This window comes from Strix aluco, chromosome 1 (genome assembly GCF_031877795.1).
Source record: "Strix aluco isolate bStrAlu1 chromosome 1, bStrAlu1.hap1, whole genome shotgun sequence".
In the NCBI taxonomy this organism is placed as follows: Eukaryota; Metazoa; Chordata; class Aves; order Strigiformes; family Strigidae; genus Strix; species Strix aluco.
Window position 1 is genome coordinate 169429445 of NC_133931.1, and position 25614 is coordinate 169455058.

Consider the following 25614-nt stretch of genomic DNA (forward strand, 5'->3'; position numbering starts at 1 on the left):
TTCCCACCCCTCCTCTGATCCATCGATCCCTGGGGCATGGGGACACTGGGTGTTGGGGACATTGGGACACAGGATATGGGCATGGGGACGTCAAGGACACCGGGATCCAGGACACAGGGACATTGGGACACTGGGTGTCAGGGACATGGGGACCTGGGGACATCAGGATACTGGGTGTCAGGGACATTGGGAGCTGGGGCATGGGGACAGTGGGACACCAGGACAGTGGCTACTGGGGACATCAGGGCCATCAGGACACCAGGTGTCAGGGATATTGGGACCCACTGGGACATGGGAACATTGGGACACAAGGTGTCAAGGGCACAGGGATGTCAGGACACCGGGTGTCAGGGACATCAGGGCCTGGAGGACAGGGACACCAGAACACAGCGGCATCAGGACCCAGGAATGTAGGGACACCTGGTGTCAGGGGACATCGAGACCCAGGACCCAGGGACCCCACGACACAGAGACATCGGGACCTGGGGACATATGGACACAGGGACTCGTGACACAGGGACATTGGGACCTGGGACAGAGTGACACCAGGGCATGGGAGCACTGGGTGTCAGGGACATGGGGACCTGCGGCATGGGACCCAGCCCCAGGGCCCAGCCCCCAGCTGTGGGGTGGCACCACGGGGACATGTGGGGGTCCCCAGGAGGGGGAGGTGGGGGCGTGGGGGCTGCCAGCCCCACCAGCCCCAGACAGAGGGTGTGGGTGAGCCCCTCACCCCACGGTGCTCTGGGGGTGCTGAGACGTCCCAGCTTTCCCCGGCGCTGGGGGGCCCAGCCCAGCCCTTCCCACCCCACCCCCTTCCTGCTCCATCCCAGCCCATCCCATCGATCCCATCTCAGCCCAGCCCACCCCAGAGATTTCATCCCATCTATCCATCCATCCATCCATCCATCCATCCATCCATCCATCCATCCATCCCACCCCCTCCCAACTGATCCCACCTTATCCCATCCATCCACTTCACCCCATCCCACCCCATAGGTCCCATCCCACCCATCTCACCCCATCCCACCCCATCCCAGACTTCATCCCACCCATCCCAACTGAGCCCATCCCACCTCATAGAGCCCATCCCGCCCCATCCCATCCATCTCACCACATCCCACCCCATTCAGTAGATCCCAGCTCACCCCATCCACTCATCCCATCCCGGCTGATCCTACCCCATCCCATAGGTCCCACCCCATCCATCCATCTCACATCATCCTACCCCATCCTATCGACCCCACCCATCTCACCCACTCCATCCCATAGATCCCAGATTCCATCCCATCCCACCCCACAGACCCCATCCCACTTCCACCACACCATTCCTGCCCCACTGCAGCCAACCTGCCCCCCGCCCCACTCCGCCATGGGCTAGCAGTATCCCAAGCTGTGGGGCAGAGTTTCTGGGGGACCCCCGCCCCGTACTGGGGGCCCTGAGGGTCCCAGCCAGGTTTGGGGGGGGCTCTGGGGGTCCCATCCAGCAATTTATTCCCAGCGCACACAGGGGTTCTGGCATCATCCCGGGGGGAACGCGGGGTCGGGGGGTCCTGTGGCCTCAGTGGGGCTGTGGGGTCCTGAGCAGGGGCCAGCGGGGCAGGGTGGCGGCAGGATGCAGCCGAGGGGGGCCCGGTGGAGGGGCTGCCACCCTCCCCCTTCATCTCCCAGGCCAGTAAAGCACAAAGCCATCGCGGCTCTTGCCAAAATCGGGGGCGGCCGCATCCGGCCGCGTCTCCACCGTCAGCAGCCGCCGGCGCCCGCGGAGGCTCAGCTGGATGCAGTCGGACACCCGGACCTGCAGCTCCCGCTTGGTCCTACGACATCCCAGCATCGACTTGAGCAGGAGGGTGGGCTCACAGGGTGCTGCCCCCCCCCTCCCCAAGCCCGAGCCCCCCTACTCACGCCCGGCAGTGCTCCAGGAGGACGCCCACCAGCTCGCCCACCCGGTTGTCCCCCGTCGGCCGCGTCTTGTGCAGGCACACAGCCACGTCCGCCCGGCTCTGGGTGTGGAAGACCACCAGCTGCGCCGGGCAGCTTGTCACGCTCAGCCCTGTCACCTGTGGGGACAGCAAGGTGGCACTGCTGTGGCCATGGCTGTGGGGGGGAAGGGGGGGGTGTGGGGATACTGCACGGCCAGTGTGGCGTGGCTGAGGCACCATGGGCACGGCCACCGTGGTAGGGACGGTGTGGTGGGGACAGCACGGCATGGCCAGTGTGATGGGGACAGCATGGTGGGGACAGCATGATGGGGATAGCAGGGTGGGGATGGCATGGCATGGCCAGTGTCATGGGGACAGCATGGTGGGGACAGCGTGGTGGGGACAGCACAGCATGGCCAGTGTGGTGGGGACAGTGTGATGGGGATGGCATGGTGGGGACAGCATGGCCAGCGTGGTGGTGACAGAGTGGTGTGGACAGTGTGGCATGGCCAGTGTGATGGGGACAGCAGGGTGGGGACAGTGTGGTGGGGACAACATCACACCTCTGTCCCACAGGACTTCATGGTGCCAACGCAGATGGCCCCACAGCACGTGGCCGTGGGGCCCATGGAGGGGTCTCCAACCAACCCCCATGTGGGAGCAGGACAGCCAGGACACATGGGTCCCCCCAGCTCTGGGTGTAGGGGGTGGCCTTGTCCCCCCAGCTACCCTGGGGACACGGGCAGGGTTGGGGACACTCACGGTGCTGAGGGGCAGCGCCCGCATCACCCGGTACTGCTGCCGGGGGTCCAGCTTGTAGAGGTGCTGGTCCGTCACGAGGATGGCCCGGTCCCGGCTCTTTCCAAAGTGGTTGATCTGCGGGGACAGGGCCAGGTGAGGGGACACGCCAGGGGGTCACACAGAGGTGGTGGCTGGGCAGGGCCCCCCTTTTTCCCCCCTCACCTTGCGGACATGGCAGGAGAAGAGGACGGAGCCGAAATGCACCTTGTCCTTGAGGGCCTGGAGGCGGCGGGCGAAGGGCAGCGCCAGCCCCGGGTTCTCACTGGGCTGTGGGGAGCCACGGTGTGGGGTGGGGGTGGCACCCTGGGGTGCGCCATGGGGCACCCCCAAACCCGCCACAGGTCCTTACCAAGGAGAGGTAATCCCCTGCCCAGCTGCGCTGGCAGCCCCAGTCCTTCCGCAGCGCCCCCAGCGCCTCCATGGCGGCCACCTTGGCCCGGATCTGCCCCATCTCCGACGGGGGGATGTTCTTGATGATCTGCCGTGCTCGCCACCTGCGGCGGGGGACATGCCGCAGCCACGTCACTGTCCCACGCTCACATCCCACATCCCCGTCCCATGCTCCTGTCCCACACCCCTGTCCCCATCCCACGTTCCAGTCCCACATCCCTGTCCCACGTCCCCGTTCCCATCCCACACCCCCATCCCCATCCCACATTCCAGTCCCACATCCCCATCACATGTCTCCATCTGCATCCCACATCCCTGTCCCACGTCCTTGTTTCCATCCCATGTCCTTGTCCCACATTATCATCCCATATTCCTGTCCCCATGCCATGTTCCCATCCCACATCCCCATCCCACATCTCCATCTCGCATCCCCGACCCCATCCCACGTTCCCATCCCACGTCCCTGTTCCCATCCCACATCCCCATCCTTTCTCCCCAGCCCCGTCCCACATCCCCATCCCATGTCCCTGTTCCTATCCCGCATCCCACGTTCCTGTCCCACGTCCCCATTCCCATTCCACATCCCACATCCCCATCCCTGTCCCACATCCCACATTCCCTATCCCACATTTCCATCCCACATCCCCATCCCATGTCTCCATTCCACACTCCCAACCCCATCCCACATTCCCATCCCACATCCCCATCCCATGTCCCTGGTCCCATTCCACATCCCATGTTCCTGTCCCATGTCCCTGTTCCCATCCCACATCCCACATCCCTATCCCACGTCCCTGTCCCTTGTCCCCATCCCTGTCCCACATCCCCATCCCACGTTCCCATCCCACATCCCTATTCCTGTCCCACATCCCACATTCCTATCCCATGTCCCTGTCCCACATTTCCAACACACATCCCTATCCCCCATCTCTATTTCATGTCCCTGACCCCATCCCACATTCCCATCTCATATTCCCCATGTCCCTGTCCCACACCCGCATCCCTGTCCCACGTCCCCATCCCATGTTCCCATCTCATGTCCTTGTCACACGTCCCTGTCCCCATCCCACATCCCCATCCCCATCCCACATTCCCGTCCCCATCCCACATCCCTGTCCCATGTCTCCATCCCCATCCCACATCCCCATCCCACGTCCACATTCCCATCCCACATCCCCATCCCACGTCCCCGTTCCCATCCCAAATCCCACATCCCTATCCCACATTCCCATCCCACATCCCTGTCCCATGTCCCCATCCCACATCCCCGTTCCCATCCCACATTCCCATCCCACGTCCCCGTCCCACATCCCACATACCCATCCCACATCTCCGTTCCCATCCCACACCCCACATCCCCATCCCCATCCCACATCCCTGTCCCACATCCCCATCCCACGTCCCTGGTCCCATCCCACATCCCACATCCCCATCCCACATTCCCATCCCCATCCCACGTCCCCATCCCCATCCCACATTCCCATCCCCATCCCACATCCCTGTCCCATGTCCCCATCCCCATCCCACATCCCCGTTCCCATCCCACATCCCCACCCCACATCCCTGTTCCCATCCCACGTCCCCATCCCCATCCCCATCCCACATCCCTGTCCCATGTCTCCATCCCCGTCCCACATCCCCATCCCACATCCCTGGTCCCATCCCACATCCCACATTCCCATCCCCATCCCACATCCCTGTCCCATGTCTCCATTCCCATCCCACATCCCCATCCCACGTCCATGTTCCCATCCCACATCCCCATCCCCCGTTCCCATCCCACATCCCACATCCCCATCCCACATCCCTATCCCACATCCCACATCCCCCGTCCCCATCCCACATCCCCATCCTGCCGTTCGGGCCAGTACCTGCAGAAGAGGCGCTGGCTGGCGTCCTGGAACCTCGCCAGCACGGCGGGCGGCTCCGGCCAGGCCAGGCCCTTGCCGAGGTCGGGGAGGGCGCGGACGCCCTGGAACCGCCGCAGCAGCTCCCGCACGTGCGTCTTCACCTTCTGCCGCCTGTACCACGCCATGATGGCGTAGGCCGCGCGCAGGTACCGGCAGCGCCGGCGTGCCAGGGCGCCGCGCCACGCCTGCCCAACGCCCGGTGCTCAGGGTGGGCCCTGCCCCATAGATCCACCCCCCCGCTGCCCCCCGGGAGCGTGGCTGTGGCACCAGGCTGGGTGCTCGGCACCACCCCCAAAATGCTGCTCCCCAGCCCAAAATTCCCCAGTGCGGCCCATGCTCTGCTCTGAGGAAATGCCCTGTGTTGTGTCCTGTGTCAGCCCCGCAGCCTGCCCCACGGCCTGCCCCACGGCCTGCCCCACGCCACGCCGAGCCCCACGCGGTGCCCCGTTCTCTGCCCCACGCTGTCCCCCACGTCCCACCCCGTGCCCTGCCCCACAGCACACCCCGTATGATGCCCCATGCCCTGCCCCACATCCCACCCCATTCCCTACCCCATGCCAAGCCCGTGCTCTGCACCATCCTGTGCCCCACACTCATCCAGCACCCCGGGGTGTCCCCCCCCAGCCCCGTGTCACCCCAGGGGAGCTGAGACCGAGCCAGCTCACGCCACGCGTCCCCACCTTCTGCAGCAGCAGGACGATGATGGGGATGAGCTGCGTCCGCTCCTGCTCGAGGCAGAAGAGGGTGCGGGGCGTGCGGATGAAGACCTTGGTGTGGCCATAAGCCACGTCATCCTGGAAGCCGTGCTGCTCCAGGAGGGCTTGCGTGGCCTCCCGGTCGGTGGCCATCAGGTGGTTGGGCCACGTGTACTCGCAGGTCATCTTGTACCTGGGGAGGGGGGTGGTTCCCGGGGTGAGGGGGCGCAGAGGGGGGTTCCCAGGGGGCTGAGGAGGGGCGTGGGGGTGCCGGGGGGCAGCCGTACCGCAGGAGGAAGCGGTCATAGGGCTGGCGGTAGGCGAAGCCAGCGCGGCGCACGCGGACGTTCTCCAGCAGCCCCAGGTAGGAGACCTGGTGGCGGCAGCGCTCCTCGTCGAAGAGCGTCGGTGACTTCTGGTCGTTGGGTTTGATGCAGCGCACGTAGTAGGGCTCCTGCAGGGACACGGAGAGGGTGGCACTGCGGTGGCACTGAGCACACGTGTGTCCTGAGCTGGGGGGCTGCGGGCGCGCAGGGTGGGACCGCACCGGGTATGGGTGGCACGGGGACGGGAGGGCTCGGTGGCTTGGGGATGTGCCTGGCTGGCATGGAGACACCTTGGCTGCCTGGGGACACGTCAGGTTGGCTCAGGGACATGCCAGGCTGGCTGGGGACATCTAGGCTGGCACAGGGACATGTCAGGCTGGCACAGGGACATCTTTGCTGGCTTGGGGACATGCTAGGTTGGCTCAGGGACATGTCAGGCTGGCTTGGGGACATCTTGGCTGGCTCAGGGACAACTTGGCTGGGTGACGACATGCCAGGCTGGCTCAAGGACATGCCTGACTGGTTCAAGGACATGCCAGGCTGGCTCGGGGACACCTTGGCTGGCTCAGGGACATACCAGGCTGGCTCAAGGACATGCCAGACTGGCTCAGGGACACCTTGGCTGGGTGGGGAGACATGCCAGGCTGGCTCAGGGACATGCCAGGCTGGCTGGGGACATCTAGGCTGGCACGGGGACATGTCAGGCTGGCACAGGGACATCTTTGCTGGCTTGGGGATGTGCCAGGTTGGCTCAGGGACATGCTAGGCTGGCTTGGGGACATCTTGGCTGGCTCAGGGACAACTTGGCTGGCATAGGGACATACCAGGCTGGCTTGGGGACACCTTGGCTGGCTCAGGGACACCTTGGCTGGCACAGGGACATGCCAGGCTGGCTTGGGGACACCTTGGGTGGCTCAGAGACACCTTGGCTGGCACAGGAACATGCCAGGCTGGCTCAAGGATATGCCTGACTGGCACTGGGACACACCAGGCTGGCTTGGGGACACCTTGGCTGGCTCAAGGACATGCCAGACTGGCTTGGGGACATGCCAGGCTGGCTCAGGGACATGCCACGCTGGCTGGGGACATCTAGGCTGGTACAGGGACACGTCAGACTGGCACAGGGACATCTTTGCTGGCTTGGGGACAGGTCAGGTTGGCTCAGGGACATGTTAGGCTGGCTTGGGGACATCTTGGCTGGCTCAGGGACACCTTGGCTGGCACAGGGACATGCCAGGCTGGCTCGGGGACATCTCGGCTGGCTTGGGGCCACGCCCAGCTGCCATGGGGACCTATCAAGCTGGGTTGGGGACATTCCCAGCTGGCCCGGAGACACGTCAAGTTGGTGCAGGGACACGCCAGGCTGTCCCCGGTCCCCTACCTTGGAGGCAAGGTTCTCCACCAGGGCCACGATGGAGTTCTTGAAGAGCGTGCCGGTGGTCAGCGGGCGCTTGGTGACCTCGGTGACGCTCTGCTCGCCGTCGGGCCACATGGCACGCAGCACCGGGTCCGCGCTGGGGACGGCGTTGATGTGGGGCTGGCAGCAGCGGGCCACCCCCGCTCCTGCCCCCCCGGCTGTGCCACCAGCCCTCCCAGTCGTGTCCCCTGTGTCCCCAACCTGTTGTAGAGGAGCCGTTTGAAGTCCTGGAAGAGCGTGTCCTTGTTCTTGTCCAGGAAACCCTCCACCGAATACCTAAGGGGGGGGGGGGGCACCATGTTGGGGGGCTCCTCCAGCACTCGGGGGGATTGGGGGGCGGGGAGCTGCACCCTGAGGGACTCAGGCATCCGGGCAGCCCTTCCTCCCCGCAGTGGGATGGGGGCTGCTGGGGGCACCCAGCCCCACACAGAGGTGACATGTGGCTCTGGGGGTGGCCCTGGGGGCACCCATGGAGGCGAGGGGATTGTGGGGTTCAGCACTGATGGACACAGGGTCCCCCAAACCTGTCCCCACTGTCCCCAGGGTACAGCATGGTGTGTCCAACACAGCCCCTCCCGCTCCACGGGGCCTCTGGGGACCTCCCAGACCCCATGGACCACAGTGGTCCCCCAAATGGCCCCCTATGGTCCTAACTGGCTCCCCACAATCCCCCGTGGGTCCTCAAAGCCCCACAGTCAACCAAGGCCACCCTATAGTCCTCCAGGGCCCTCCACGGTCACAGGTGGCCCCCACATCCTCCCAAGGTCCCTCACAGCCCCAAGGCCTTCCACGGTCCCCCAAGGTCCCCCACAGCCCCCCATGACTCCATGGCCACATCCACAGTCCCCAATGGCCACCCCCACTCCCATGGCCCTAACTGACCCCCCACCAGTCCCCCATGGCTCCCCACAGCCTGATGGTCCCCCATGACCCCAAACCATCTCCCACAGTCTCTCAAGACCCCCCACAGTCCCATGTCCCCCCCATGCTCCTACATGGTCCCTCATGGATCTCCAAGGTCCCATGGTCAACCCTAGACCCCCAAGAGCCCCTGTAGCCCCATGGTCCCAAGTGGGCCCCCCACAGTCCCCCCATGCTCTCCTGAAGTCACCCCCGCAGTGCCCCACAGCCATCTGATGACACCCATAGCCTCCCCCGTGTCCCCCCGGTGTCCCCCTCACGTGACATCTCCAGCGTAGTGCTTGATGCGGAAGTCCCGGTTGAACTCCATGGTCTTGTCTGTGGGGCAGAGCTGGGGAGCAGGGGGGTGTCAGCCCACCCCACCCATGGGACCCCCACCGCTGCCCCCAGCACCCCCCAGGAGCACCTTGCGGCTGGTGTAGTGGGGATGGCGGCCGAGGCGGGCGTCCATGGAGGCGAGGAAGAGGGGGTCGGTGACAGTCCCTGCGGCCAGGCAGGCCTCGTCCAGCAGCGCCAGGATGCCGCGGTGCGGCTGCTCCACCAGCTCCACGATGGGCTCGTTGCTGAAGTACTCGATCTGGGGGGAGCATGGGGGTGGGCACCCCGAACTGCACCCCCCAGGCAGCCTGATTTGTCCCCAGGCACCCCAAATCTTGCCATGGCTGGTGATGGCATCTCTGTCCCCACCACCCCCTTGCCAGGCGATGCCCCCCCATCCACCTCTGACCCCACCGTGTCCCTCACGCTCTGCCAGGCGATGCCCCCCCTGTCCCCCTCCCCATGTCCCCGTGTCCCTCACACTCTGCCAGGCGATGCCCCCCTGTCCCCCTCCCCATGTCCCCGTGTCCCTCACACTCTGCCAGGCGATGCCCCCCTGTCCCCCTCTCCATGTCCCCGTGTCCCTCACGCTCTGCCAGGTGATGCCCTCCCGCTGGTACTCGGTCTGCTCCTGTCGCAGGATCAGCTCGATGAAGAGCTGCTGCAGCTTCTCGTTGCAGTAGTTGATGCAGAACTGCTCGAAGCTGTGGGCAGGGGGGGTCAGGATGGTCCCCACTGTCCCCCCACGACATCCCCTGCGCACGCACTGAGCTGCATGGCCTGGCCCTCCATGGGCCCCTCCTGATCCTGGTCCTGTCACCTCCCTGGGTCCCTTGTGGTCCCATCCCCTTCCATGTGTCCCTTGGGCCCCTCCGTGTGTCCCTCCCAAGTCCTGTCCCCTCCTTGAGTCCCCCCTGGATCCTGCCATCTCCATGTGTCACTCCCAAGTCCTGTCCCCTCCATGTGTCCCTCCTGGGTCCTGTCACCTCCCTGTGTCTCTCGTGGGTCCTCTCCCCTCCACATGTCCCTTGGGCATCCTCCCCCACTATGTGTCCCCCCTCCCAAGTCCTGTCCCTCCATGGGTCCCCTCCACGTGTCCCTCCTGGGTCCCATCCCCTTCCCGTGTTCCTTCCAGGTCCTGTCCTGTCCACGAGTCCCTCCTGGGTCCTGTCACCTCCATGTGTCCCTCCAGCTGTCCCTCCCAGGTGTCCTCCTGTCCCCCCCCAACTCCATCCTTCCCATCCCCACTCCCCCCACCGTGTCCCTCCCAGGTCCTGTCTGTCCCTACATCCCCTCCCCACCCCCGGGCCAGGTCACCTGTTGGTGTCAAAGATCTCGAAGCCGTAGATGTCAAGGACACCGATGACGGTGCTCTTGCCGTGCAGGCGGGCGTCGTAGCCGCGGGTGGCGATGCCGGCGTTGATGCGCCCCACGATCCAGCAGAAGAGCCGCTCGTAGATGGCCTGGGGACAGGGACAGCATGGTGGGCACCCACAGGTGCCGGGGGGGGACGGGACAACACCCCTGTCACCCCGTGTCCCCTCCTCACCTTGGCGCAGGCGTCGCGGGCGTAGGCGGCCTCCTTGGGGCTGTGGCCCTTCTCGATCAGCTCCCCGCCGCCGGCCGCCACGGTGCGGGTCAGGAGCGCCTGGCGCAGGCTGTCGGGTGCCGTGGCCGTCAGCTCGGCCAGTGCCGCGACCTGCGCCACGTCCTCCACCGCCGCCGTCTCGCCCTCTGCCGTGAACTTGATGTTGCCCTAGGGCAGCCACACAACGTCATGTTGGCGGATGAAGGTGGGGGGACACGTGGGAGCCCCACTGAAAGGGGCTGGGGTGTCCCAGCACCATCCTTTCCTGCACCATGGGCTGGGCCATACCAGGATGTACTGGTTTGTATTGGGCTGGGCTGGGCCATACAGGGCTGTACTGGGCCATGCTGGGCTGTACTGGTTTGTATTGGGCTGGGCTGGGCCACACAGGGCTGTACTGGGCCATGCTGGGCTGTACTGGTTTGTAGTGGGCTAGGCTGGGCCATGCTGGTCTGTATTGGTTTGTACTGGGCTGTGCTGAGCTCTGCTGTGCTGTACTGGTTTGTATTGGGCTGGGCTGGGCCATGCTGGGCTGTACTGGTCTGTATTGGGTTAGGCTGAGCCATGCTAGACTGTACTGGTTTGTATTGGGCTGGGCTGTACTGGGCAGGGCTGGGCCATGATGGACTGTACTGGTTTGTATTGGGCTGGGCTGGGCTCGGCCATGCTGGGCTGTACTGGGCTGTATAGGGCTGTGCTGGTTTGTATTGAATGGCTGTCCTGGCCCATACTGGGCCACACTGGTTTGCACTGGGCTATACTGGTTTGCATCAGGCTGTGCTGGGCTGTGCTGGTTATGCTGGTTGAGGCTGTACTGGTTTGTACTGGGCTGCATTGCACTGCATAGGGCTGCACTGGTATTTACTTGTTCGCACTGGTTTGTACTGGGTAATGTGGGGCCATATTCATTTGCATGGGGCTGTACTGGTTTGCCCAGGGCCATACTGGTCTGCTTTGGGGCTGTACTGGTGCAGGGGGATTATACTGGGGGCGGGGGCCATACTGGTCTAACTGCAGCTATACTGGTGTGGAGGAGCTGTACTGGTGCGTGGAGGCCATACTGGTGTGGGGGGGGCTGTACTGGTGTAGGGGGGCCCATACCAGTGTGAGGGACCCGTGCTGGTGGGGTGGGGCCATACTGGTCTGCCCAGGACCATACTGGTGTGAGGCGGGGGCTGTACTGGCCTGCCTGGGGCCATACTGGTGTGAGGGACCCATACTGGGCTGTCTGGGGCTCTACTTGTGTGCAGGGGGCATACTGGTCTGCCTAGGGCTTTAGTGGTGCACAGGGGCCTGTACTGGAGTATGGGGGCCGTACTGGTGCAGGGGGAGCTGTACTGGTGCAGGGGGGGCCATACTGGTGTGGGGGGGCTATACCTGGGGGGTCCATACTGGTGCAGGGGGGGATGTACTGGTGCAGGACAGGCTGTAGTGGTGCGGGGGGGCTGTACTGGTTGGGGGGGGCCCATACTGGTTGGGGGGGGGGAATACTGGCTGGGGGGGACTCTAACCAGGTGCAGGATGGCGCCCAGGACGCGGCGCACGGAGTCCCTCTCCTCTGGGGAGAAGCCGATGACGGCCATCGCCTCCTCCACCGCCCGGTAACCAGCCGCCTCGTCCCCGCAGGCCTTGGAGGGAGAGCATGGGGGGGGGGGTGAGAGGGGCTGGGACACCCCATCCTGCCCCCCCACCCCTCCCCGCCCCCCCATCCCCACTCACGCTGCCCTGGGCACCCTCCTGAGTGCAGCGGTAGGCGCCGGGGTCGGGGGAGAGGTGCAGTGCGGCCAGCACGGCCGGGGGGGCTCCCAGCAGCAGCTGTGGGGTGGGGGGGGTGTCAGTACCCCCCGCCCAGCATCCCTCAGCCTGGCCGGTGCCGTTCGGGATCCCCCTACCCTGTCGCATCCTGTCCTGTCCCTCCCCATCCCATCTGCCCCATTCCACCCCATCCCATCCATCCCGCCCTTCTCATCCCAAGCAGCCTGTCCCAATCCCACAGATCCCATCCCATCCCATCCATCCCATCCCCATCCCATCCATTCTATCCCCATCCCATCCCCATTCATTCCATCCCCATCCCATCCATTCTATCCCCATCCCATCCCATCCCCATCCATCCCATCCCCATCCCATCCCATCCCCATCCCATCCATCCCATCCATCCCATCCCATCCATCCCCATCCCATCCCATCTATCCCATCCCCATCCCATCCCATCCAATCCATCCCATCCATCCCACCCATTCCATCCCCATCCCCTTCCCATCCCATCCCATCCATCCCCATCCCATCCCATCCATCCCATTCCCATCCCATCCCATCCCCATTCATTCCATCCCCATCCCAATCCGTCCCATCCCCATCCCATCCATCCCATCCCATCCCATCCCCATCCCACATATCCCATCCATCCCATCCCCATCCCATCCCACAGATCCCGTTGTTCTCATCCCACCCTGACCTGTCCTATCTCACCCTGTCCCACCCATTGCAATCCCATTTATCCCACCCGTCCCATCCCACCCGTCCCATTCTATCCATCCCAACCCCATCCCCTCCCCATCCCATCCATCCCATAGATCCCATCTGTCCCATCCCAATGTTCTCATCCCATCCCTCCCCATCCCATTCATCCTGTCCTTCTCATCCTATCACGTCCATCCCAGCCCCATCTCATGCCGTAGACCCCTCCCATCCCATCCCTCCCCATCCCAGACCCATCTCATCCTGTAGATCCCATCAATCCCATCCCAACGTTCCCATCCCATCCCATCCTTCCCTTCCCTCCCATCCCATCCCCATCTCCATCCCAACCTTCCCATCCCATCCTTCCCTTCCCTCCGATCCCAATCTCCATCCGTCTTCCCTTCCCTCCCATTCCATCACCATCTCATTCCATGGATCCCATCCATCCCATCTTCTCATCCCATCACATCCATCACACCCACCTCAGCCCCATCTCATCCTGTAGATCCCATCAACCCCATCCCAACCTTCCCTTCCCATCCCATCCCATCCCATCCCATCCCATCCCATCCCATCCCATCCCATCCCATCCCATCCCATCCCATCCCATCCCATCTTTCCCTTCCCTCCCATCCCATCCCCATCTCCATCCCAACCTTCCCATCCCATCCTTCCCTTCCCTCCGATCCCAATCTCCATCTATCTTCCCTTCCCTCCCATTCCATCACCATCTCATTCCATGGATCCCATCCATCCCATCCGTCCCATCTTCTCATCCCATCACATCCATCACACCCACCTCAGCCCCATCTCATCCTGTAGATCCCATCAACCCCATCCCATCCTTCCTATCCCATCCCATCCCATCCCTCCTATCCCATCCCCATCCTTCCCTTCCATCCCATCCCAACCTTCCCATCCCATCCCATCCCATCCCATCCCATCCCATCCCATCCCCGCCCCACCTGGTAGAACACGTGGAAGTTCCTCTCCCCCGGCTGCTGCTGGATGATCCGGGACTGGAAGGGGGAGCGGGGGGTGGGTGCCCTGCGGTGCCCCCCACCCACAGCCCCCCCTGTCCCCTCTCCCGCCGGCCCCCCCACCTTCTCCAGCAGGTAGTTGTGGATGTGCCCGCCGGTGGGGTCACCCTTGAAGTCGAAGTTGATGTCCATGTACTTGCCGAAGCGGCTGGAGTTGTCGTTGCGGTTGGTCCTGGCGTTGCCGAAGGCCTCCAGGACGCAGTTGGACTGGAGCAGCACGGCCTTCACCCTGCGCGGGGCCGCACCGCCTGGCTCAGCTCGGCTCGGCTCGGCTCAGCACGGCTCGGCTCGGCTCAGCACGGCACAGCTCAGCTCAGTGGTGCTGCAGCCTCACCGATGGACACAGACCGCCCCCCAGTCCCTCCACGCCACCTGTACGGCCGTGGGGTCCCCCCAAGCTCCCCTCACCCTCCCTATGGACATGGGGCACCCCAGGGCCCCCCAGAGCCACCTCACAGGCCCTTGGGGCACCCACACCATTCCTATGGGGATGGGGTACCCCAGTCTCCTCACACCTTCCCTATGGACACGGGGCACCCCAAGACCATCCCCCAGAGCCACAGGGCACCCCCACTCTCCCCACACCATCCCTATGGACGTGGGGCATATCGGTCCCCCCACGCTGACCCCACAGACAGGGCCACCAGGCCCACACACCTCCCCCCAATCCCACCACCCCGCACCCCTCCCTCCCACCGGTGCCGTGGGGCACCCCACACCCCCCACACTGCCTGTGGGGCTGCACCCACCTCTCCACCTCGGCGCGCTGGCTGGGGTTGGTGATGGCGGCGATGTACTGCATGATGTACTTGCTGGCCTCCGTCTTGCCCGCCCCGCTCTCGCCTGCCAGGGAGGGCAGGAGCTGGGTGAGGGTGCCCACCCAAGGGTGCCCCCCACCCACCCATCGGTCCCTACCCGAGATGACGATGCAGGTGTCCTTGGCGCGGCGTTTCATGGCCTTGTAGGCGGCGTCGGCCAAGGCGAAGAGGTGCGGCGGGCGCTCGTAGAGCTCTCGCCCGCGGTAGCGCTCCACCGCCGGCGGCCCGTACAGCGCCAGCGCCCGGTACGGGTTCACCGCCACCACCACCTCCCCGATGTAGGTGTAGATGCGGCCCTGCGAGAACCTGCGCACAGTGGGGGCCGTGGGGGGGCTGCTCTGTGGGGTGCTGTCCTCATCCCATGGGGCGGGGTGGCCACCCTGCGCCGTGGGGCAGGATGATGCTCGTTTGGGTGCTGTGCCATGGGGGACGGTGTCACCCTGCAGGGTGCTGGGCTATGGGGTGGGATGGCGGGCTGTGGGGTGCAGTGCTGTGGGGCAGGATGGGCGCCCTGCGGGGCGCTGTGCTGTGGGGTGTGATGCTGTGGAATGGCACCCTGTGCGGGGTGCTGTGGGGCAGGGTGGCATCCTGCGGGGTGCTGTGCTGTGGGGGCAGGATGCACACCCTGCGGGGTGCTGTGCCATGGGATGGGATGTGTGCCCTGTGGGGTGGCATCCTGTGGGGTGCTGTGCCGTGGGGTGGGGTGGTAGCCTGCAGGGTGCGGTGCTGTGGGGTGGGATGCATGCCCTGCAGGGTGCTGTGCCATGGGGTGGGATGACATCCTGCAGGTTGTGATGCTGTGGAGTGGCACCCCATTGAGTGCTGTGGGGCAGGGTGGCATCCTGTGGGGTGGGATGACATCCTGCAGGTTGTGATACTGTGGAGTGGCACCCTGTGGGGTGCTGTGGGGCAGGATGCACACCCTGTGGGGTGCTGTGCTGTGGGGCAGGATGCACACCCTGCAGGGTGCTGTGCCATGGGGTGGAGTGGTGGCCTGTGGGGTGTGGTGCCGTGGGGTGGTGCCCTGTGGGATGCTGTGCCATGGGGTGGGGCGGCATCCTGCGGGGTGCTGTGCCGTGGGGCAGGATGACATCCTGTGGGGTGTGATGCCGTGAAGTGGGACCCTGTGGGCTGCTGTGGGACAGGATGCATGCCCTGTGGGGTGCAGTCCCATGGGGTGTGGCAGTGCTGTGGGGTGGCATCCTGTGGGGTGCTGTGTCATGGTGTGGGGTGGCTTCCTGTGGGGTGTGATGCCGTGGCGTGGCACCCTGTGGGGTGCTGTGCTGTGGGGTGATGCCCTGTGGGGTGCCGTGCCATGGGGCAGGATGCACGCCCTGTGGGGTGCCGTGGGGCAGGACCACGGCACAGGCAGAACGCCAGGCACCATGCCGTGGGGCCTGGGCTGCATGCTATGGGGCAAAGCACCCCCCGAGAACCACGCTACGGGGCAGCACCAAGCACCGTGGGGCAGGCAGGAAAGGTGGGGGCCCCGTGGGTGCGGACCCCCTCCCACCCCCTCCCTCCCCAGCCCCCCAACCTGCTCCGGGAGTGGGGCCGTGCCTCAGTTTCCCCCCACTGGGCACCGCCCGGATGCTTCCGCGTCTCCCCTGGGGCAGGGGGACGACGACTTGGGGTGGCTGCTCCCGCCCGCCAGCACCGCAGGGGTGTCCCCCCCGCCCGTCCCCCCCCCGCCCCGTACCGCAGGCGCAGATTCTCCAGGAACTGCTCCATCGTCACCTCGTCCAGGAGGACGAAGTCGGCTTTGCCAAACTCGGGCCCCTCCAGCTCCGCCATGGCACCCGCTTCCTGCCCCGCCAACCGCCGCCGCGCAGGCGCGGGGTGGGGGGGGGGCCCTGTCACCTCCCAGCGGGTGACACCGGGGCCACCCAAAATTGGCGGGGTGGGGACTTCACCCCACACCCTCAGGGCTGAGCCTGACCGGCGCTCAGCCCCACAGCAAAGTTGGGGGGGGGGGGGGGGGGATGTGTGGGGCAGACGCCGTGCTGCTGTGTCACCTCGAAGCACCACGCCTGTCCCCAACCCCCCCAGGTTGTGGTTACAGGGTGTCACTTCCCTTTGGCGCCCAGCCGCAGCCGCTGGGGACGTGGCGGTGACAGGCACAGGGGGTTGCTGAGCACCCATGGCAGCTCCCAAACTCTGGGTGTCCCCCCCAGCCCCCGCCCCCCATCACCACACGGTGCCAAAAACCCGCTGGGAAATCCCTTCTTTATTAAGATACCACCATCACCCATCCTCGTCCCAGTATCCCCAGTTCAACCAGCAACTGGGAGCTCTGGGAAGGACAAGCCGAGGTGCAGATCAGCGGAGAGAGTGTTGGTGTCCAGCTGGAAAAGAAGGGGGGAGTCATTACGATGACGAGGATTCCAGTGTTAATGAGGCACCGGGATGGCAACGTCATGGCAAACCAGTGCTCACCAGTATCCCCAGTTCCACTCTTTAACCACGGAGTTATTCCCAGTAAAACCCAGTAACGGTAAAACCTTACCAAGCAAGTGTGGTGAGCCATTCCGGGAAGGTTGCTGTCCCATTTTTCCAGCGTTTTTCCTAGAAATGGGTGTTCTACTGGATTTTCACCTAAAACGGGAGAAAAACCCAAAGGTCTGGATGCGCCGTGGGGCCGAGCCGGCAGCTCCCAGCTCATCCCCCGCTGGCGGTGACATCCTGCAGAAAACGAGGTGGCCACAGCAGCTCTCCGGTGGGGTTTTGGCTCCTAGAGACTCTCATTCGGTGGCCGAGCTAATTACACAGAATCAGGCTAATTGCGATGAGGGGGGAGGGCGTGGGACAGCCCCCCCCACGCCCCCCACCCCCAGGCTCGTTGGACCCAGCTCCTGGCAGCCCCCAGCAACTGGGGGTGTCCGGGATGTCTATAACCTCCCCCCGGGGGGTGGCGGGGAGAGGCCTCAAACCGTCCCGGGGTCGCTTTGGCAAGCGCTGTAGGAATGGCGGGGGCCACGCCAGGCCCCCCCACGCTGGAAGGCTTGCAGAGGGCAGGGATCAGGCTGTGACTTCAGCCCTGGGCCACGAGGGGGGAAAATCTGCTGGGCTTGTGGCAACAGATCCTGAGAGCCGACCTGCCCCCGAAAAATGGGGTGGCCACCTCTGATAGAAGCGGCATCCTAGGAAAAATGAGGTGGCCACCTATCTGAAATGGCATGCTAGGAAAAATGAGGTGGCCACAGCAGCTCTCCGGTGGGATTTTGGCTCTCAGAGACTCTCGTTTGGTGGCTGAGGCGGTCTGGCTAATGACACAGAACTAAACTAATTGCAGTGACAGGGGAGGGCGTGGGACAGACCCCCCCTACCCGGGACAGGCCCGTCGGACCCACCTCTTCACTCCCGGCGGCCTCTGGACAGCGGCCCCCTGCAACCAGAGAGAAAAAACTGGCATCAGCGGCCCCAGAGGAGGCGGCAGCCGGTATCGCCGCGGGGCCCCCCCCGTTCCTCGGCCGTGGGGGGTGTCCGGGATGTCTATAACCTCCCCCCGGGGGGTGGCGGGGAGAGGCCTCAAACCGTCCCGGGGTCGCTTTGGCAAGCGCTGTAGGAATGGCGGGGGCCACGCCAGGCCCCCCCACGCTGGAAGGCTTGCGGGGGGACACCAGGGGACCCCCACTCTCCCCAGCACCCCTCACTCCCTCCCGGAGAACGCCCCGGCGACCACACGCGGCCCATGGAGGACTACCCTTCCCAGCATGCACCGCGCCCCCCCTCAGAGGCGGCTAGGCCCGGCGAGGTAGAAGCGCCTCACCCCGCGCTGCCCCTCGGTGCCCCCGTTCCTCCCCCGGCCCGCGGGAGCGGCCCCGGCCGCGGATGGCGGCGGATGGCGGCGGATGGCGGCGGATAAAGCCGGACGGCACCACCCCCCCCCGCACTCCATACCTTCCGCTGCGGCCGCCATGGCTGAAGGCGGGGGGGGGCGCCGGCGCGTGACGTCATCGCGGGGCGCCGGGGGACAGCGCCCCCTGGCGGGAGCGGCGGAAAGCGAGGCCGGAGCGGTCAGCGCATGCGCGGAAGCGTCAGCGCCGCCGCGGGCCCAAGCGCCCCAGGCCCGGCCCCTCGCCGCCGCGGGATGAGGCCGGGAACGGGGCCGCCCGCCCGCCCCGGCCAGGCCACGGCCACGGCCACGGCCACGGCCACGGGCTCGGGCTCGGGCTCGGGCTCGGGCTCGGACTCGGCCGCTGCCAACGGCGCCGCAGGCCGCTATGGTGAGGGTAGGCCCAACTGCCCCTCAGCGTGGCCCCGCCCACAGGGGGGCGGAGCCGGCGCGCGGAGTGGGCGTGGTCCGACGGATGGGCGTGGCCATCCCCGCACCCATCCCCGCAGGGGGCGGGGCTAGCGGGGCGGGCCGGCCGGCGAGCTCGGCGCATGCGCAGTGCGGCTGGGCGTCCCCGCGCGGCCGGGGAGGACTGACGTCAGTCCTCCGGGCGGAGGGCGGGGCGCGGTGCACGCCGGGAAGCCGCCGCCCAAGATGGCGGCAGGATTGAAAAGTTGTTGGTGGCGCTGAGGCGGCTCCGGGCGGGCCGGGAGCGGGAGCTGGAGCCGGGCCCCGGGCGGGTCCATGGCCGCTGCCGGGCAGTGAAGCCGGGCTGCTGGGCCCCTGCCGCGTACCGAGGCCGGGCGAGCACGGCCGCTGCGGGGATGCCCCGGGGGGGGCCGGGGCCGCCGCCGCCGGAGACATGGAGGAGGAGGGCAAGAAAGGCAAGAAGGTGAGAGCGGGCTGTTCCCAGGGCTCCTCGCCGCTGTGGGGCAGCCCTGGGGGTGGAGGGCCGCCAGCCGGCCCGGCTGTGCATCTGGGAGAGGGGCCCTCTCATCCCCGCCGGCCTGGGGGGCTGCCCCATCCCTGGGCCGTGGCTGCCCGGGCCCTCTGTGCCCCACGGCCGCTGGTCCCACAGCCCTCCCAGGGGCGGCTGGAGCCTTTCTGGGCTTCTCAGGCCTTGTCCCCTCCCTGTGGTGGCTTCAGGCTTGTCCCTGGCCGAACTGAGCGTCTCCCTGTTGGTGTGGCTGCTCCGAGGGCTGGGGCCTCACTACCCCCCTTAAAAAATTCTTTTTCTGCGTGGGCTTTGAGGGGAGCACTGCCACGGCCTTGCTGTCTACCAGGCCCCCCCTTATGTGCAGCTGTGGGATGGGTCTGCTCCCACTGCCCTACCCGTGTCCTAGTGCCCACTGAGGGTCAGGGCCTGATTTACCCTCCTGCCTCACTGCCCCGGCTGCAAATGAGACAGACAGTTAACGACACATCTTAAAACGTCGCCTGTAATGGTGCTGGATTGTCTTATTTACTGATTGTGGTGCTAAAGTGGGCATGCTATATACGCATGCATTTGTTTTGTACATTTATATATATTGAGTCAACTATAGTCAGGACTGCTGTGCTGTAAGCGCCTCAAAGGTCAGCGAGCTCTGTCTGCGTTGACTGCAAGTGGGCTGCTCCAGTTTCTCTTGCTTAAACCTATTTTTATGTTGTGTGGGGGAGGCAAAGCTGAAAGCTGAGGCTGGAATGCTTGCTGAGAGCAGGGCTCCCAGAGTGGGGGGGGTTGGCTCTTTCTCTGCAAAATAAACCCTTCCCTTGGTTTGATAACATAACTGGGGGAAAACAAGCTATTTTTAGTCATTTTGGGGGCACCTGCAGTAACGGCGATCTCAGAAGGTGGCAGTAGAGTCTCCTCCTGAAACTCCGGTTTGAAGTGATCAGAATACTCGCAGATTCAGAAATATTGACTTTTTTTTTTCTGGAGTTACCGGACAGACTTCCTACAGATGGAAAGTAAAACCACTGACATCCCCTTGTGATGTCTGGTGACCAGTGTGTGGTGTGGCAGGATCCACAGCACAGGTGGGAAGAGAAATGACTCATCTGGGTATGTAATATTTGGGCTTTCAAGAAGAAACAACTCCAGGTGCTCGCTCCTGGGGCTGCGGGTAATTGTAGGGTAATTTTAGATGTCATTAAATGCCTGTTCTTCGCGGTAGGCAGCGACTGCAGGGCTGGAAGCAGCGCTCAACTAAAATACGTAAACTAGAAGCGATACCTTGTAGAAGTGGAGCCAGCTCTTGTCTCCACTGAAAACTGTGTTTCTGCTATTTGGGAAGAATCTGGGGGTTTTTGCCTTGGAAAATGGTGCTTTCCAGAAATGCTGTTTATTTCTGTGACTGGAGAGAGCGCGCTGTCGTACCAGCTGGTGTAATCTGGGATCTTTGTGCTCCTGTTCAGGGGCTTCCTTGCTTCTGCCAAGTGAGGTTGGACCAGATGATCCATGAGGCCCCTTCCAACCTGCTATTCTATGATTTTAGTGTGAGAAGAGGCAGCCAGCTCCCTTGGCCGTGGATCCTCGGGACAGTTGAGGGTGGCAGGGACCTCTGGAGATGGCCTAATCTAGTTGTCTGCTCAGAGCAGACCCTGTCCTGTTGGGTTTTGAGTATCTCCAAGGATGAAGACTCTGCAGTCTATCCAGGCAACCGGTTCTGTGTTTGCCCTCGCACTAAAGAAAGGTTTTTGGGGTTTTTTTCTTATGCTTGGATGGGACTAGCTGTGTTCCAGTTTGTGCCCAGTCCCTTGTGTCCTGTCACTGGGAAGAGCCTGGATTCTTCTTTCTTTCCTGCCCAACCAGGTCCTGGTACATGTTGATGTGATTCCCCCCAGCCTTCCCTTCTCCAGGCTGGATGATCCCACCTCTCCCAACCTCTCCTCATGCAATAGATACTCTGATCCCTAAACCCTCCTCGCAGCCCTTTCCCTGGGCCTGCTCACGTGTCTTCCAGTCTCTCATGTCCTGGTGACCCCAGACCTGGCTGTTCCAGCTCCGCCTTCCTGCTGTGTTGTAGGCGATCCTGGTGGACAAGGGGTCCCTGAGACCCCCAGGAGTGGGACTGCAGCTGGGGAACTTGGTGTCCTGCAGGGGTGGCATCTCCTAGGCCGAGCCATGGGCTTACAGAGCTTCCTTGGTGGAAGTTTTCCATTGGAGCAGACGCGTGGGGCTCTTCTGAGCTCGGGCCACTATCAAACATGGTTAATTTGGCTACAGAGATGGGCGTGGTCAACTGCTGTGCCTCAGTGGTTCCCAGCTGCAGAGAAAAACTTTTCTTCCCTTTTTTTTACACGTTGGATCATTCCAGAAGGCAGGTGCCTGGCCCTCAACCAGCGCCATTACAGGCTGAAACAGGGCAATTGAGTTTCTGTAGTGCTGCTCTGAGGGGATATTGGACAGGTTTGGTCAGGACTAGGGAGAAAGATCCCAGCCCTGCTTTGGGGCTAACTCCAGCTTTAGACAAAGCGTGTACTTGTTAAACTGGAGCTTCTTGCTTTTGGTGGCGCACGCCAGTGAGGTTATCCCTACGGAAACGCAGCAGCGGCAGGACAGAGCACATCCAACCTGCTTTTGGCAGCGGTTGCGAGAGCTGCGTTTGGGATAAAACACCCGTTGCTCACTAATATTGTGCTGGATGGTTACGGAGCGCTCTGGCTCCGGTCGTGCTGTGTGGCTTCCTCAGCGCTTGCCGCTGCGGTCAGCCACACCGTGGGAACCTGCCCGGAGCTGGAGAGCGGCTCATCTCACGCCTGGGAGCCTTGGGCAAGGAGGGATGTTCGTGGCACGCTCCTTTCTGGAAAGAGAATGTGTGGAGAGAGGATGGAGGCGGATTTCTTGGCTACCTTGGTGGTTATTTGCCTGTAGAGAGGGGTTTTTTTTTCCTGCTGGTTTCTGTCGTAGAGGCTCTTACAACATTGCAAATCTGTCCGGTGGCTGCCAGGCTGCTGCAGGTGATCCAGTGCAAAGTGCTTGCAGTTTTCCCCAAGTAATTCTCTGTGGGTGGCATCGGTTGTTAGCATAAAATTCCTGACTTTTCCAGCTCAGGTATGCCCTAGATCTCTGATGCTGGCTCAGTTTGCCTCTTCCTAGGCCTCTTACAGCAGCTGCTTCAGCAGTTGCCAGGTCTTCCTCATAAAGCTGACCTCAATCTGTGGCACCGAATTCTTTGTGGTTTTAAATGCTGGTTAATATTGAGGATATTGGCCAGTCCAGCAATTCCTTCTTGTGCAGATCATTGGGAAAGGTCTGCCAAAACTGAGCTTGTAACTTCACTCCGTGCCGGAGGGTTTGGGCAGCAGCAGGGTCCTGTTCTGCGCTGGGGTGTGCGGAGGGGAATGGAAAGCTGAGAAGCGAGGTCATTCCGGCATGAACGAGCTCCTCGCCCGTGTTCCTGTCTGAGACGCCATTGCTGCACAAATGGTTCTTCTGTGACTTATTTAGGCCACCTGAGTGAACGTGGCGTCTGTATTTTTAGCTTGCTGGGAGGTTTTGAGGCTAAGGAGAGCACCCACGTGTGCTCAGACCCTGCACCGCTTTGCGTACGGAGCCGAGGTCCGTGCTTCCAGCTAAAGCAAGCCACGTGACGAACATTCCTGTCGGCTCTGTCGCCCATTGCTCTCTTCTGATCCCAAGACTTGATGCAGCAGCCCTGACCTGATCGTCAGCCCTTTTGGGATGAGGAAATTTGTTGGGCAGGCTGTGACTCCATGTGATAAAGCTCCAGCTACCGCTGTCCGGTGTGGTGGCTGGTCGCTTCGTGCCTTGCTCGAGCCAGCCTGAGGGTGTGACGAGGGGTGTTTAGCCCCTTTCTCTGATCTCTGTCCCTGTGCAGGAGTTGGAGCTGTAATCTGAAAACCTTCCTCCAGAACAACTGCAGAGTCTGCAGTCCCAAGAGGTGCAATTAGTGCTGCTGCCTTCTCCTCCACTCCTGGCGTGTCCCTTGTCCCTGGGCTCACACCGCTGCTCCTCAGTGGGTGTGACTCGTGCTGGAAAAGCAGCAGAAGTTGTCCCAGTGTCTGCTGAGCTCACGAATGAGCGGGCTTGGTGCACTGCCCTGATGGGGGGGAACCGGTGCAGGAAATCAGAGGGTTGGGCTTCAGTTGCTGGAAGGTCTTGGCAGGGGTGAGGCCGGCTGCCCTTGTGCCCTGCCGTGGTGTCGATGGGCGGTGCAGCCTGGCGTGCCGGCGTGCTGCCAACGTCTTCCAGCGTGGTCGTGGTGTGGGGGGCACCTGCTGCTCTTAAAGCAGGAGCCCAGCTTCTGAGCTCCCCTCACTGACAGATCTAGCTTGAAGTGTTTGTGCTGATGAAAATAACGTGGTTTAAAGTACGTCTAGAGTCCAGCTGTGAGAGGTCCTCTCAAGACCCCTCTTACTAAGCCTCAAGGCACGTCAGGCTCCTGAAGTGGGCACAGATGGGTTGTGAATTGCTGGTTGAGGCACTGCTTTTCCTGCTCTGTGCCATAATCCAAATGCCCAGGCACTGTGGCTGCTGCGAAGCTGGGCAAGTTCAGCCACAACAGCACTTACAAGGCTGTCCTTGGCTCTCCTACTCAGAGAGCAGCCTCTGTTCTTCCTCTGTAGCTGGGACATCATTCCCCGTGTACCTTAACTGACACTTCCAGACAACAGACTCGTCCAAAGGGGCTGGTGCTTGATCTCTCTGCCGTAGAGCTTTGTGCAAGCCTAGCTGGGGCTCGTGTAGGTGAGAACAACTGAAGATCTGCAGTACAACTCTCCGACACCCTCTGGGTTTCCATTGCTTGTCCCATTAAACCTTAGTGGTCACAGTAACAGACCCCGATGCTGTTCCAAACGAAGCTTGGGAAGACTCCCAAGCGCAACTCAGCGTTTCCCTAATCACACTTAAAATCTCTACTTACGTTCATCGGCTCAGGAACGAGTAAATTTGGCGTCCCCGGTCCCTCAGAAGGGATGGCCTCTGGGTTAGGAAACGGCCTTTTCATTTTGAGAGCTGTTGCATGATCTAAGTCTTCGTGGGGAAGCAGGCTGACCTGCTAGACTGGGTTTTAGCAGCTGCTCTCCTTTGAAGTGCCGGTGCTTGGCTTGCTGCGGGGCTCAGCGGGACAATCCTGTCCTTGCTGTTTCTTGGCTGCTTTTGGCCTCGGCCCAGTTACGAGATGGGAGTTGCTCTTTTTCTCTTCTCAGTGCTTCCTCCTGCATCCACAGGAAGCCAAAAATCTTCTGGAAGACAAGGAGCAGAGGCTGAATGGAGGTGGGATCACCTTGGAGGGGGGAAATGTGGAGTAAAAGCTGGCTGTGGGGGGAAAGGGGCAGGAGAGATGGGGCTCTGGTGTGCTGGCCTCAAGCAGGGCAGCTCGTCTGCCCCGCTCTGGTTGGTGGCATCTTCCTTATGCTGCTGCTGAATCTTGGCCACTCGCCTGAAGCTTTGAATGGTTCTGGTGGACCTTGTGGTGCCACACGACTGTACTTGTCCAGCTTGCAACAAGGAGGAATTTTAAAACAGTTGCTTCAAAAATTAAGCTTAATTGTGCTCCTCAAGCGACGTCTGTGAAAGTTGAAGTTCAGTGCAAGTCTCTCGCCTTGGAGGGGGTGGCTTAGTCCCATCAGTGCCTTACTTGGAGACCCTCACCCTCGTGTGGGGCAAAGCGAGGACCTGTGGTGTCAGGAGGGGCTGGTGGACTCTTGGAAAAATGTGTTGGTGTTTCCCTGCAGTGTGAAGCTTTGCTCCCTCCTCTCCCAGGGGTCTGGGATGCTGTTGGGGCGTTCTTCTTGCACTGTGGGTGACCTCTTCCAGCTCTGGGGTCTCAGCTGCTGGCGGTGGTGGCAACAGCAACATGGGACCCCTCCAGCAGCTCCTCTCCTAGACAGGAGATCTACACCTCCTGGCTGGCAGGCCAAGAGTGGCTGTAGATGGGTGTGGAGCTGCGGGTGGAGGTGGGTTTGGAGCGCGCTGTGCGTGGTGCTTACCCTGAGGACCAGGGTTTGAGGGCTTCACAGCAGGGCTGTGCTCATACCTAGATGACCTTGTGCCTCTTGTGGTACGTGGGATCGTCCTGAGTGTGCAATAGTTGAGTGGCCGTGGAGGTGTACTGCTGCTCCAGGCCTTGGGGTGCCGGGGAGGAAACACAGGCGTGTCTCAAACACAATGCACATCCCCAAAGTAAGGATACTGGAAGCTTGAGAGGCTGCTTCGGACCC

At 62.9% G+C, this 25614-nt stretch overlaps 2 protein-coding genes, 1 long non-coding RNA gene and 2 other non-coding genes across 7 annotated transcripts in view; 1 reads left to right on the plus strand and 4 right to left on the minus strand.

The window, feature by feature from the left end:
* Window positions 1-1394: 1394 nt before the first annotated feature.
* MYO1G (myosin IG) lies at window positions 1395-16456 on the minus strand. 2 transcript variants are annotated; one of them, XM_074844779.1, is made up of 22 exons: window positions 16309-16453; window positions 14707-14915; window positions 14541-14634; window positions 13855-14020; window positions 13717-13770; window positions 12008-12103; window positions 11800-11916; window positions 10250-10456; window positions 10018-10163; window positions 9290-9404; window positions 8789-8959; window positions 8643-8713; window positions 7663-7737; window positions 7426-7558; window positions 6006-6172; window positions 5704-5911; window positions 4985-5208; window positions 3073-3217; window positions 2886-2990; window positions 2685-2798; window positions 1906-2060; window positions 1395-1817 (listed from the first exon to the last, which is right to left on the minus strand). In XM_074844779.1, the coding sequence occupies exons 1-22, from the start codon at window positions 16401-16403 to the stop codon at window positions 1661-1663; spliced, it is 3024 nt and encodes a 1007-aa protein (XP_074700880.1). In that variant the 5' UTR covers window positions 16404-16453; the 3' UTR covers window positions 1395-1660. The 2 variants fall into 2 exon arrangements, 1 of the variants encoding a protein (XP_074700880.1); XR_012625719.1 differs by lacking the exons at window positions 1395-1817; window positions 1906-2060 and having other exon boundaries at window positions 2772-2798; window positions 4985-5134; window positions 16309-16456.
* Window positions 16457-16818: 362 nt separating this feature from the next.
* Window positions 16819-18860, minus strand: LOC141934573 (uncharacterized). Its single transcript, XR_012626365.1, has 4 exons — window positions 18510-18860; window positions 17960-17994; window positions 17116-17204; window positions 16819-16954 (listed from the first exon to the last, which is right to left on the minus strand). It is a non-coding gene; the product is annotated as an uncharacterized LOC141934573 (long non-coding RNA).
* Window positions 17483-17617, minus strand: LOC141934672 (small nucleolar RNA SNORA9). The gene has a single exon (XR_012626396.1). It is a non-coding gene; the product is annotated as a small nucleolar RNA SNORA9 (small nucleolar RNA).
* Window positions 18087-18221, minus strand: LOC141934679 (small nucleolar RNA SNORA9). The gene has a single exon (XR_012626397.1). It is a non-coding gene; the product is annotated as a small nucleolar RNA SNORA9 (small nucleolar RNA).
* Window positions 18861-19098: 238 nt separating the features above from the next.
* The window catches only part of CCM2 (CCM2 scaffold protein), a 38348-nt gene continuing 31832 nt past the window's right edge, over window positions 19099-25614 (plus strand). For both annotated transcript variants that reach the window (XM_074844850.1, XM_074844795.1), the window contains exon 1: window positions 19099-19336. Coding sequence is in view for 1 of the 2 variants with exons in the window: in XM_074844795.1 (XP_074700896.1) it covers window positions 19307-19336 (30 nt within the window). In the remaining variant the exon portion in view is untranslated. The remainder of the gene's footprint in view (window positions 19337-25614) is intronic.